We start from the raw sequence: 13,626 nt of genomic DNA, 5'->3' as shown, positions 1-13,626 counted from the left end.
TAGTCACAAATTCATCCAGCCAAACTTCCATATTATATTTCAAACCTGACATCACTATGGGAGATATATAGTTAACAATTGGGGAGGAGCATCTAAAACACAACTCCTCAGCAATCACTAGTCACAACATATGTGGTCATATACAGTATACTCCTTAATTACTTCACTTGTAATTATACATGTACATACACACAATTTTGCTTTAAATATGGAGAATTTAATTAATTAGTGGGTCAGCAATGATCTATGTCATTGCCTGAAATGGACTGAGGAAGGCCTTCCAACAAGCAAAATACTGGGGGAATGGTTAGTGTCTCAGAGTTTCCATAGGCACTCCAGCAGAAAGGATCAAGCACTATGTCTCCTTGATCAGGAAGAAGCTCAATATCTGAGAGGGTCAAGTTGGTGCATGGCACAGAATCACTGCAAGCAAAACGCATTGGTGGATGCCTTATGTCATATGTTCCCTTTATGTTTGTGTAAACTATGTCCGTTACAAAGACTGCAGAGGTCTTGTTGGAGCAATCCTTACTGAGGCAGTAAAACTGGTCAACTATAATAGGGTTCCTTACACTTTCCATGTGAATGTTACTGAATGTCACACCTGATACTGATCCTGCTCCACCTTGCCATGTCTTGATTCTAACCCCATTATCTGACACTTTTATAACCGAATCCCTCACCGTAATGTTTGAAACACAGGCTCTAGAGTTGTGATTTCCCAGACTACCAATGCTGAATTAAATTAATAACATAAGGTTAGTTAATAAGAGAAAAAAAATTATGCACCAATAATGTAATTATTCAATCACAACATATTATGTATGATAAATTTAGTAACTTTTAAAATAATTATTTTAAAATAATTTAAATGATAATTTATGTATATAAATTAAATAAATAAACTATGTGTAAGCTCTTGAAAATAAATAATAAGTTAATTACCTAATTCCATGACCAGGTCCACATGTGATGTTCTTTATATCAACATCATGGCAACCGGCTCCAATGGACACGCAGTCATCACCTGTATAAGGATAATTCATTAAATTAAACGTAATATTGTTGATGACTTTTGATGCAATAGATAAAGAAAATTAAGTAGGGGGATTATTTCGTGGCCAACCATTAGAAATGACTGAATTGTATATTCTCACGTCATTGGTATTTTCTATGTGTATTCCATCAGTGTTGGGGCTTAGTGCTGGAGCTGTTATGTAAATTGATTCCACGTGGACACTTTCGCAGCCATCAAATCTGAAATGAAACTGGGGGCTGTTCTTAATTCTGAGTCCTTGTACAGTCAAGTTGGAACTCATGAAAAACCTTATGGCCTGAAACATGCAGAGTTACATTACATATGAACAATTATTTCCAATCACAACTCACAATGCAACATGCATTTGTGTTTGGAAAACTTACAACTGGGCTGTCACAAGGTCCTGGAGATGTTGTTCCATTAGGTCCCTGTGGCATTTATTAATGTAAGTATCAGCTGTTGTTTGAAGCCTCAAAGTTGAAATTATGATTTTGTTCTTAAAATTTTTAAATCATCAATAGTATACCTTATGAGGCTTACAAGGAAGGTCCCACCATTTTGCTCCTCTCCCATCTATTAAACCACTTCCTTCAAGTGACATCCCATTGATTCTAAAAAAGACAAGCCATTGACGCTTACTATTGTTCTTTGGCCAAGATTCAGGTCCATCAGGTGGCATAAGAGTGCCATCAACCTTTTCCACGAGTGCCAGCAAAATCAATTAGTGAATTTTCCCCTTAACCATATGTAAGAAAGAAAATAGCCACTAATTATATAAAAAAAAAAACTTTTAGACTGTCATTCAATTAGAAACCATCAAACTTTCTACAAAAGTTATTTTAAAATCATACCTACCATGATTTTTGATAACTTAACAATATAAAAACCTTTTAGCATGTGAGTGCATAAAAATTAAACTGGAGGTAAGAAGAACCAAAATGTTGCAATTTGCAAAGTACATTATTACCTTTAGTACTAAGCCACCTTTACAAGGACCTGTGAAAATAGTAGATTGAATAACGAAGGAGAAACCTTGGGGAACAAGGATAACTTTGACCGGCGATTCACTTTGGCAAGCAGTGTCCCATGCCATTTTGAATGACTCTGTATCATCAGTTATTCCATCTCCAATGGCCCCAAATGTTCGTACATCGAATAAGCTATTAGATGCATTGTGGTAGTTCTCGTTATCAGAGGGGCTAGGACTAGTAGCTTCATCAGAAGCATTAGAAGGTGCAGGAGCAGGAGCAGGAGATGGTGAAATTTCAGGTGCATTATGATAATATGTGTGCTTGTGTTTTTTGTGGTAATGGTGCCTAGCTTGGGTGGGAAGAAATAAAGCAAGAAAATATAAGGACAATGCTAGTGTCAAAATATGACAATGCCTCATTCTGAGTATTTTCTTGTATTGGAGTTAAAAAGAAGAATTAAAAAAGGTTAAGATGCTAAAACTTTGAAAACTTGAGTGAGACTCAATTGGCTTTGTGGCTATCAACAACTAGATGAAAGGAATGAAGACCGGAATATTGGACTAATTGGGCACCCTGAGTTTTGGGAAATTGAAAGAAACCAGTGGTCTATAACTTGTACAAGAGTGACCACTAGGAGCACTGGAACACAAGTTGCAACAAGTATAACTTAGAGTTAGACCCTTGGAGTACATGCAGGATCAGAAAGCGTGAGTTACTATATATAATAACAAGCCATAGTGGACAATATGGTAAGTTTCATCTGGACATTACAAATTTTTTAATGGTTTTGGAAGTGGAAACCGACAAACACTACATAGGCATTGGTCTTCTTTTAGAGATTGTGGAGTCTGCATATGACAATGCTGAAAAGAGCAAAAAGGAATAACTAGAAGTCAGGCTGGGTACTCGATAAACCTCCCATGTTCTTCCCATTACTTTTCTGTCCCATAACTAGGAGGGATTTCTTATGGATAATATTTCTTAAGGGGAAAACATTATATTGAATAAAAATGTAGCTTTTATTATATTAATAATAGTACAAATAATTTTTAATACTTTGAATAACTAAAACAGTAAAACTTTATAATTACTTAATGTTTCAAGACACTCTTTTAACAAAATTTTGATTACTAAAAGGAAACACACAAATTTAGCTTAGTAGTGTACATTAGTTGGATGGAATAAGTGGAAGAGATCTTCTTGTGTTAAAAAATGATGTTTTTTAAATGATATTTTTTTGTGTATATTAAGTTTATACAATTCTTAATATACATATACATTAAAGTTGGAAATAAGCTTTTAAGACCGACTAATTATGAAGAATGCTATAAATTCAAATATTTAATGACCCTTGAAGATCAAATTCCCAATGAATATTTTGTGAAGTGACTTAAAGGCGTAGCATAATCCCTTTATACCTCGAATGCATACCACGAATATGAATATCAGATACAGACACAGTTAGGGAGCGATGTGCTTTGTCTAGTACATACCATATTTATGTTTCTGGGCTCCCATTTTGATGCCCCAAAATCATGTCTATCGTAAATCAGTCACAACTAATTTGTATAAATAATACATCCACACGGTGACTGAGTCTGAGTACGTCCTACATATATTTACCTTACAAATATATATTGACAATGATGAACGAGCTAGGTAAGTAAAATTAATTTTAAATTGATGAATATAATTGAAATGTATGGTTAAATTAATTTAAGCCACATAGTGATCCTACCTATAGTAGTGTAAATCATTTTTTAGTTTATAATAGATTTATTCATTTTAATATATTCACACATTTACACATTTTATTTAACTAATTAAATTAGACTTCTTGATTAATTATCCATTTAAATATGATTTTTTTTTATAAAAAAAATTATGCTCTCATAAAAAGATAGTGTAAACCACATTTATATTGAAAAGAGTACCTATTTTTTAACTTCATAATAACCAAGGCTATAATTCACCATGTTCTCATGCTAAAAAAGAATGGTCTTACATGATTTTTTTTAGAATGATCACACTGAAATTAAAATCTATGAACACATACTTAATTACTACCAACCCCCTTAGACCAACCTAGATGATTCAAGTAAGGCTTGTAATCATAAGACACAAATGGATTACCAACCAGTCCTTTAGTCATAACAGTGAAGAATTTAAATTTTCTAAAACAAATCAAGATAAAACAAGTATTAAAATTAATAGTTGATATTCTTCTTTTTTTTTACCAAATATATTCTAATATATAGTTGATATTCTAATATACAGTATTAATTATTAATTATCTGTTATGTATGGTATTACTTCATGTTTTAAAGTGAATTGTTCATTTAAAGAAGCCGCATTTCTAAAAGCAATAGCAAGTTTTATGCGGCTGAACTTAATTTCGGTTTAAAAAGTAGATATAGTTAATTAATTAAGCTTCTTGGCCCGCAAATTAATTAAAATATAGGTTTGTCTATATATCTGCAACCGTCCATCCACTCTGAAGTTGAGAATTCATGCCTCTTGCTTTGCTTCCACTCACAACATTTGTTCTATCTTAATTTCTCTTTCACCGCCCAAACTCAATACCACTATTTCTGGTCACGGTTGCTCGGTTTCTTCCATCACTGAGATACAGCTAATGATGGCGGCTTAATTAGTATTCTGTATTTTTGTCTCACTTGGTTTCAGTTGGCGCCTCAAAACTCTAAGCTTTTTCCCTTGGTTTTGTTTTTTTTAATTAACCAGCATATATAGTTGCTGCATGCTTGTAACAGTTATTATTTTATTTTTTGTTTTCTTCTCTCTAGACAGTGAATACTGATGAATAATATTGCGTTCTCGTAAGGTAACGCGTTCAGTAAAATTCCAGCTTAAAGCCATAGCTATATGTCTAGTAATATTAAAAGCTACATTTAACATGCAAAAATTTGCTGCTTAAAACTGAATCCAGTGTTTAAATAAAATGATTTTACCTATTATAACCCAAAAAGAAAAAAAAAAGTAGAGCTTAATTAAAGTTAAGTGGCTGACTTTTGCAGCTATTGGCCTGCCCAAGTTGACATTGTTAATTCGAGTAATGTATTTTAAAAACTCAAATGATGGATCACGTTAGTGCTGGTTCTGATACACCCATATACAATCTAGACTATCAGCATACGTACATATACCCACTAATCCTATATATATATATATATATATATACTGTTAGGTGTCTTTTAGCTGGTTGTTTTTTTAATTAATTTTAATCTTGTTCTATCATTTCGTAATTTTTAGGTTTAGGTTCGTATTATTTTTTTATATTTATCAATTGAAAAATTCAATAATTTTGATATTTTTTGGTTGCAAGAAACGAAAGGCATTGGCTTGGTGCTGCAAGGTGCTAATTGGTTTAGCGCCTTGCCACTTAAACGTCTCTTGCACCAATTGTCAGAATCCTAAAATTTTTATAATTTTATGACAGTATGTAAAAGAGTTTTGTGGTTGCGAAATAGAGGAAGGTGGGCTATTTTGAAGACTGCAAGTAGATAGTCAGATAAATTAATGCTTTGTAATTTGATTATTCTTAATATTTTTGCATTCTAGAAAGAAAAAAAACTTCAAATAAATATTTATTATTATTTCTAATTTAAATTTTTATATTCTTTAACTAAATCAAACTAAAATCATCATTTTTGGGTTAATATTAGAATTGAGATCTCTCAAACTTAATAAAATAATCATAGAGATGTCAAAACGGACTAACTCGTCCTAACTCACTTTTAACTTACATTAAGTCATATAAGTTGGCTTGCTCAAGAAAATTAGTTGAGAAACATAATCATCATGTTTAGAAATGAGTTGACAAGTTGATCCATCATAATTCACCTTAAAAAAATATTTCAATACTTTTAACTTTTATAATTTAATTTCATTCAAAGAATGTATGATTTACTAAATATTGATATCATTTCATTAATGACAATCCTTTTGTGCTAAAATTAGTTTATAAAAAATCTAAAAATACAAAATTTAAAATAATGGGTTAGCAAGTTAATTAGATGGATTAAAGACAAGTTGGAATTGACCTACCTATCAAATCAACCCACGGTGTCCTTAACCCATTGAACTATGAGTTAGGTAAGTTGATGGGTTGAGTAACCTAACCTACCCATTCATTTTTGGAGAATTAGACGGGTTTACCAGATAGATTTAATTACTTTGTACTCATACTTAAAAATGGCTTATAAATATATGCTCTCATGTGTGATTAAAATATGATTAATCTATATATAGTTTGTATATTAATTCTTATATAAAATAAATTGTGACCTTTCTTTTTACTAGAGTGAGATGATCTTTTATGTATTATCCTTCCGCAGAATTGTTAAAAAAAAAAAAACGTCAAATCGTTTATCTATCTTCACATAACAAATTAAGCTTTTTGGATTGTTGGATCATGACAAGGTATAAATTGAATTTCAGTTCAAGTGGACATGTACATTATATATGCATGAAGTCCAAAAGACTTAAGCTTTTTGGATTGTTGGATCATAACATGGTATAAGCTTTTTATAGTACATGGAGATATGTTCACTATCAATACTAAAAGCCCAAAAGACTCTTGGGAGATAGTTTTGTGACTTAAGTCACTAAGTACTATATGAGTATAGCAAAAAAAAAAAAAAAAAGATGAAGCTTCTGTATTTACTTAACATAGCATACTACATAATAACTTTCTGAAGAGTTGATATCCACGTCAACTTCACTCTGTAAGCATTGACTAGGTAGTAACATTTTCTCCTTTATAGGGCTCCACCCATCCACAATATTTGATAAAATCTCCCAAGAGGACACTGCTCCTTAATCCACTCTATAAAGGAGTTGAATCCATCTACTAATACTATCAATTTAAGCACCAATTATTGCTACTTAGGTTTATAAGGAACGTCTAATAGAAAAGACTAACCCTTCAAGTGAGGAAGTTTCGGGATCAAAGTATTGCATATTCGCATTACACTTGACTCTAACATAACATGTAGGCTCCTTTATAAACTCTTAAAAAAAGGTTGCTTTGTAACAAAAAATGGATTTATTACCTTAACAAGATAATTTTGCTATTGGAGAGGATTGTATTCAATGTCCCAAGAGATACCAAGTCATTTTGATGAGTGGTCCTGAGATAAAAATTGCCTGCATGTCACATAATTTACACTAAATTATCCATTTCATATTCTATATATTTACCAGACATTAATTTAAATCTTTATTTTAATCATTTTAAAATCTTTTAGAGGACATGTTGAATGTCATTCGAAGGAGTAAATTTCGTCCAAGTAAATTTTCAGTTGCCCAAATTGATTATTTCGATTTGTTCGGTCAAACTTTGCGTGTATAAGCATGCTTAGAATAAAACGTTCATTGAAGCCACTTTTCGCTCCTTCAAGCATTGTTGTTTGGAAGATAGGCAGAGATCATACTTTAACGTACAACGATTTATTCGGTCAAATTATGCTGCCCCTTATTTTGCGTGTTTTAAATAGTTACACGCTTAATCGTTCAGACAATTGCTCTTTTATAGATAAGCTGGATCTATACTATCAACATCTAGACAAAGTAAATTTACAACGAATATTTATCGATGTAGCTTTTCTTAAAAAGTTATAAGTCTGAAATATAACTTAGGTTTTCAAAGTAAACCAAAATTGAGATGGTATAAACCAACTAAGTTATGAGCATGTATTCACACCTTAGTAGGTAGTAACCCTAATCTCCTTTCTCTCACCAGCCCCCACCATAACATTGAATAAGGGAACATGAACAACAATTCCTTGAAAGCAAGATAATCATCCAAAGTAAAATTTCTCATAATTAAGGGGAGGCGGGGATATACAAACAAGCTTTAAAACATCCCCTCCGGGATCACATCGTACTAGTGTTCTAGTATACTACATGAGTATACAATGGTTCTTCTAATTAATAGTATTAATACTTAATACAATCTGTTAAAACTTTGAAGATGAGGAAACCAATTAAATCAACTTGAAGCTTCTTCTCAAACAGCTTTCTTCAGGCAGCAAGAAATATAAGAAATTGGAAGGAGGGTTTTTCTTTCTTTGGGTGAGGGGGACAAATTAACAGAACAAGGTGGAAGGAACCAACTATTAACAACCTGAAACAGACTACATACACTTCTACAGGCAGAGTAGATAATATTTACACGAGGCTACACTATGACGCAAACAAGGCACACTGCTTTCTTGCATGAGATGGAATCAGTTTCACCAGCATGCCTGGAGGCACTCCTTTAAGCTCTGTGTCAGAACACCGGCAACATCAGCATCACACAAGCAATTAAATAAAAGGATACACAAATGTAATATTTGTCAGAGAATTAGTTCTTACCATTGGCTCTGAAGTTAAAGAGTGGGGGAAGGTAACGCCCATTTGGTAGGCGGGTATTTGGATCACGCAGTTCATCAAAGAATGGATGAACCAAGGCCTCCAGCTGCATAGCACAAGGAACAAACAATATAGCTTAATATAATTTTCAATGGGAAATAATTATAAAAATATTAGTTATAAAAATTCAGTCAGGAAAGAGAAGAAGAAATTTCCAGGCCTTGCCCCAATATTGCATTTGCATTAGATGCATATGAAGGCATGTTAAGAAAAACTAGAAGATTTTTTTATGGGCAGATGTATTGATAAAATCACATGCCTTTTGTAACAATACAAACTATGAAAGTACAACTACAAAGTCCAATACATATAATAGAAAGATTATACCAGAACAGCAGCCATAAAATAATCATGAACATGACAGTTTAATGTACTCAACCGGATTTAAAGTGTCTTTAAAAGCTTCCATAAATCATAATACAACTATATACTCACAGCTGTGCATCGAAGATTTGGAGAGTATTGCAGTAGCCTTGAGACGAGATCCACAGCCTCAGGAGGTAAGCGCTTGTGAAAGATCTGAAGATGAAGGTTCATATATATATGAATATCATAATGAAATAACATGTAAATAGACATGCAAAAATAACATTATAATACCTTGTGCCATGGGTGAGCTTTAATTTGTGGAAATTTGGACTCGGTATAATTAGGATTCATGCACTTGATTTCTTCCCTTGTTGGGGTACCTAAAACCTGAATGTGAATCACAGACCTCTTCAGAAGTATGAAAAGATAACAAGGGAACTATTATGAATATCTACAAACAAGCTAGTTAAGAGAAAATGCAATCACAACAAATTAAAGTGCAGATCATTCAAAGCAAGGACCAGCATGCAAAGACACAAAAAAGCCGTTAACAGAATGCCTGGATTGTATAGAGCACATATTAATCTTTAGAACTTATCTTACCTTGATAATTTCAACAAGCTGATCTACTCCACTCTCACCAGGGAATAGAGGCTAACAACGATAGAAATTCATTATTAGTTCCTGCACAGATGTGAATTCTAAATATAGCAGAATCAAACATACTTAAAAGCAAGATACCTGGCCAAGCATTAGTTCACCAAGTACACAACCAGCTGACCAAATATCAATGGCCGTGGTGTACTCAGTTGCACCAAATATAAGTTCAGGTGCTCTATAGTACCTAGAGCAGATGTAAGATATGTTTGGTTCCCCTTTGACCTGTCAAATAAGTGCAAAATTTATTCATGATAACAATCAGAATTCAGATAGAAAGTGAAAAACAGACAACAGAAATTCCAGGTTGAGAATGAACATACCAAGACTTTTGCACTCCCAAAGTCACAAATCTTTAGCTGGTGAGTGTGAGGATTGACCTGTCATCAGAAAACATACAGAAGAAATTCTTATGAACTACTCCATCATATATGAATGTAAATTAGTTTTACAAAAGGAGAAAATACATACAGAAGCAAACTAGAAGTGTGTTTGGATAACACACAAAATCAATTATACCCCACAAAATCATTATGATATCATGAAAAATAGAATAAGTAAAGGCAACTATTTGTTGCTTTAGCTTCACCATGAAAAGTAAATTGGTTTCTCTCACTGTGAAGCTATTCCAATCACACTATAGTTCTACCTCATACGCTGATTGAAGATGCAAACTATAGATCAATACAGAATGCTAAAGAAACTAAAGGAACAAGCTTTCATGTGAACGTACCAGTAAATTTTGAGGTTTTATGTCCCTGTGAGACACTCCAATACAGTTGTGAATATAAGCTAGAGCTCTACATATCTAAAAAATAAGAAATAGAAGAAATGAGAACCAACAAAGTGATATAGACAATTGCCTTAATAGTAAAACTTACAAGAAAGAAGAAAATAAATTTTAATATAGTACCTGGTAAAAATAGAGTTTCACATATATCAAAGGCATTCTTTGATTCATTTTGTTGTAATGTCTGATAACTCGGTGGACAGTCTCAGGAACATACTCAAGTACCAAATTAAGATAAAGCTCGTCTTTTTCAGTTGTTGAAAAGAAACAATGCTTCAAAGTTACAACATTGGGATGGTCCAGAAGACGCATGGTTTGCAGTTCCCGGTTCTTGTATCTCTTGTCTTGAAGAACCTTCTTTATAGCCACAGTTTCCCCTGTCTCCAAGCACTTTGCCTACACAATAAAGACAGGATAAAATAAACATCAATATTCTGCAAAGCATCACTATTATACAATTAAAAGATGCACACTAAATATAAGGGACTAACCTGGAAAACTACACCAAATGATCCATTTCCAACAACTCGCTCAGCCATATAGCTTATTGTCTGCAATCATGAAAATGTTGCATCACAATAAGCATGCATAAGTAACCATGCAAATGCAAACAGACAAATTGATTGTTCAAGTAACAAATTTAAGATATCACAAACAGACCTGCTTTGGCTGGCCATTTTTACCACCAATGGTAGTAACAATTATATGTCCTGTTTCAGTCCCATTTCCATCTACCACAGTTGCTTCCATTTCCTGCATTTAGTTTAACAAGTTACAACATAAGTACACAACATATTTACCAGGAAGTTGCTCAAATGATTGATGGCGTGATGCGAAGTGAAAGGCAAACAGACCAAGATAAAATAGACATTTTATCTTTACCCTTTCATCCCTAATTTTCATGCCATTCATCTCATCAGGCAACCTTTCAACAGCAACCGAATTTGCATTCACATCTCTTACTCCAGAAGCAGGTGCTACACCCGCCGATGCCATCACCTCAGGCAAAGATCAGGAAGATTTGGTCGCGGCTTCGATTCAACTAAAATAACAGGTCACACAGACCGTTGTCTAGAGGGAAACAGATCTCTAAAGAGCAAACTCGATATTCAACAGCAACTTGGTATCAAAATCTGCACGTAGAATCAAGGATTCACCCCCAAAGATGAAAACTTGTTAGTTCATTACCATGAAGCCAGATTAACAAACTACCATACCATTCATCACTTGTCAGAAACTGCAAATCAATAAAATAAAAAGCACAAATAATTGTTTTTGTTTTCTCTCGTTTAAGTAGAGGAATTGCCCAAGCTAAATAGTAAATACAAATACAATGTGTTTTCTTTTCTTTTTTTCTTTTCTGACTTCAGTACCAAAACAACAAAGTACGGTACCTAATCAATTTCTAGCGTGTGGTGTGTTGGAACCGGCGTGAAAGTAGAACAGCAATGCAATGCAGAGGTAGTTGTCGGAGAAATATGAGGGAAACAAAAACAACTTGGAATCCAATGATAATATGCAAGGCTTAGAATTTCTCGGCGTAGAAATTTTTTGTGCAATGAGTACAACCTAATTACTAATTGAGCAGCCAAAAGAACCAGAGGATTTAGATGCCATGTGCAGATCAAACATGAGCTGAATTAGGTCATAGAAAGAAAAACATGGAGCAATTATGGAAATAATCGTAAAAAGAAGAGGAAATAATAAGAGAAACTCACGGATCCTGATTCAGTGAGAACTGTGGGAAGAGAACAACGGATCTAGGACGTGGATTCGGAGAGAAAGGAATAAGAGAGAGAGAGAGAGAACGAAGAGAGAGGAAGAAGAAAAGAAAATAATCGACAAATGCAAATCATTGACGATGCCTTTGTTTTGTGGTGCTCGGTTCTTATCTCAGTCAACACCACACTCTCTCTCTCTCTCTTCTCTTTTGACCGGTCAACAAAAATTACTGTTCTCTTTTCTTTGTTGGAAAATTATCCACCAAAGCATTAAGTGTGGATAAAGAATAATTTGTTTGGAAAAATCTAAACGCCAAATTTGCTTGTCCGTCAAAAACAATAGGATTAGAGAGATCAAATGATAATAGTAATAGTAATAAAAAAAGTTTAATCTGACGACGATGTCAAGCTACTCCACTGTGACATCATTCATTAGCATTTTTTCTAAAGTCAGTTTTAATTTATGACCATCTAATACCCAAACTTTACGGTTAAATTAAATATCATGTGCAAATCATTTATTATATGTGTAATGAGTCCAAGACTTAGGTATGACTTGTTCGCCTTTAAGTCGTAGAAAATGAAGTAAATATTAGTGGTATAACCCTGATTTTTCAACCAGACTTAGGTATGACTTGTTCGCCTTTAAGTCGTAGAAAATGAAGTAAATATTAGTGGTATAACCCTGATTTTTCAACCATTTTGATACAAACTGTGTCGAGTTTTGTAACCATTTTTTTTCTTTGTTGAATAGTATCGTTTTGTACTCTTGTTTATTACCCAAAAAAAATCATGAAAGATGAGAGAAAATTGTTAAAGTGTTCTCTTTTATGTACATAGTAGCATCATATTCGTTTTTAGTCGGATGCAAAAAAACAGTCTTTTATTCATACGTGATTACCTTTAATTAAAATGTTATCCTATTTAATAATTGTAAATTCATATTTTTATTCAATAAATAATAATAATAAGTTTTTTTTTTATTTTGCCTTTGACATCGTGCCTTGGTCTCATTTTAAAAAATTCTCACATTTTACACGCCGGCTAATTTCAGGCATTGAAGACTCCTAATTAGTTCCCAAGGAAAACTTACTTTCTGAATAAATAAAGGGTGTTTTGATTTGACCACATTTTGATGACCCATGACTGCTCCAATTGTGCAAAGACTAATCAGATTCAAGGATTTATCAGATCAATTTTGAATACTGGTCATAGTTCAAGGCTCCATGCGATTGGACGCCTTGCTTGTTTCATCTTATACTTTTTTTCTCTTTGCATCATGCCATTCTCTCCTTCACCCTATAAATAGTTTGTGTTGACAACATGAAAAATAACTTAGGTACTATGGATTTCAAGCTATATTATTGTCATTTATAAATCGTACACCAACTCCAGATTTATACATTATAATATGCTTCAATAATTGGTTATATAATAGAATTTCATTTATTTATTTTGCATAATTGCAGTAACCAAGGTACCATGTCCCATGGCTTCTACGAGTTAGGGGACATAGCTAATTATCAAATTAATCATTGGTTGATAGGAATGGTATATATTGCTCCTACCCCGAGGATTTGGATAAGCAAGCTTGAACAGTGAAATTATTAGTATTTTTTTATAATATGAGACGCAACTAGGTGTAGAGGTGGGAAACATGCATATATATATTCTTTACCCCCATCCATGCTCGTCCTTTAAATC

At 33.2% G+C, this 13,626-nt stretch overlaps 2 protein-coding genes across 4 annotated transcripts; both read right to left on the bottom strand.

Annotated features, from left to right (window-relative positions):
* LOC114370407 (polygalacturonase At1g48100-like) lies at nucleotides 1-2,710 on the bottom strand. Its single transcript, XM_028327755.1, has 6 exons — nucleotides 2,007-2,710; nucleotides 1,566-1,733; nucleotides 1,423-1,467; nucleotides 1,127-1,334; nucleotides 946-1,027; nucleotides 1-735 (listed from the first exon to the last, which is right to left on the bottom strand). Exons 1-6 carry the CDS (start codon nucleotides 2,427-2,429, stop codon nucleotides 234-236), a joined length of 1,428 nt encoding a protein of 475 aa, XP_028183556.1. The 5' UTR covers nucleotides 2,430-2,710; the 3' UTR covers nucleotides 1-233.
* A 5,080-nt stretch (nucleotides 2,711-7,790) lies between these two features.
* Nucleotides 7,791-12,075, bottom strand: LOC114372031 (glycogen synthase kinase-3 homolog MsK-2-like). Of its 3 annotated transcripts, XM_028329410.1 has the most exons (14): nucleotides 11,920-12,065; nucleotides 11,596-11,777; nucleotides 11,084-11,334; nucleotides 10,862-10,954; nucleotides 10,693-10,752; nucleotides 10,325-10,597; nucleotides 10,145-10,219; nucleotides 9,735-9,791; nucleotides 9,496-9,636; nucleotides 9,358-9,408; nucleotides 9,046-9,141; nucleotides 8,881-8,964; nucleotides 8,389-8,491; nucleotides 7,791-8,297 (listed from the first exon to the last, which is right to left on the bottom strand). In XM_028329410.1, the coding sequence occupies exons 3-14, from the start codon at nucleotides 11,195-11,197 to the stop codon at nucleotides 8,215-8,217; spliced, it is 1,230 nt and encodes a 409-aa protein (XP_028185211.1). In that variant the 5' UTR covers nucleotides 11,198-11,334; nucleotides 11,596-11,777; nucleotides 11,920-12,065; the 3' UTR covers nucleotides 7,791-8,214. The 3 variants fall into 3 exon arrangements, with proteins under 3 accessions (XP_028185211.1, XP_028185210.1, XP_028185212.1); XM_028329409.1 differs by lacking the exon at nucleotides 11,596-11,777 and having other exon boundaries at nucleotides 11,920-12,075; XM_028329411.1 differs by lacking the exon at nucleotides 11,596-11,777 and having other exon boundaries at nucleotides 11,165-11,334; nucleotides 11,920-12,075.
* Nucleotides 12,076-13,626: the final 1,551 nt, after the last annotated feature.

The sequence above is a fragment of the Glycine soja genome, chromosome 10 (genome assembly GCF_004193775.1).
Source record: "Glycine soja cultivar W05 chromosome 10, ASM419377v2, whole genome shotgun sequence".
Lineage (NCBI taxonomy): Eukaryota > Viridiplantae > Streptophyta > Magnoliopsida > Fabales > Fabaceae > Glycine > Glycine soja.
This window is presented reverse-complemented; position numbering and strand designations above follow the sequence as displayed.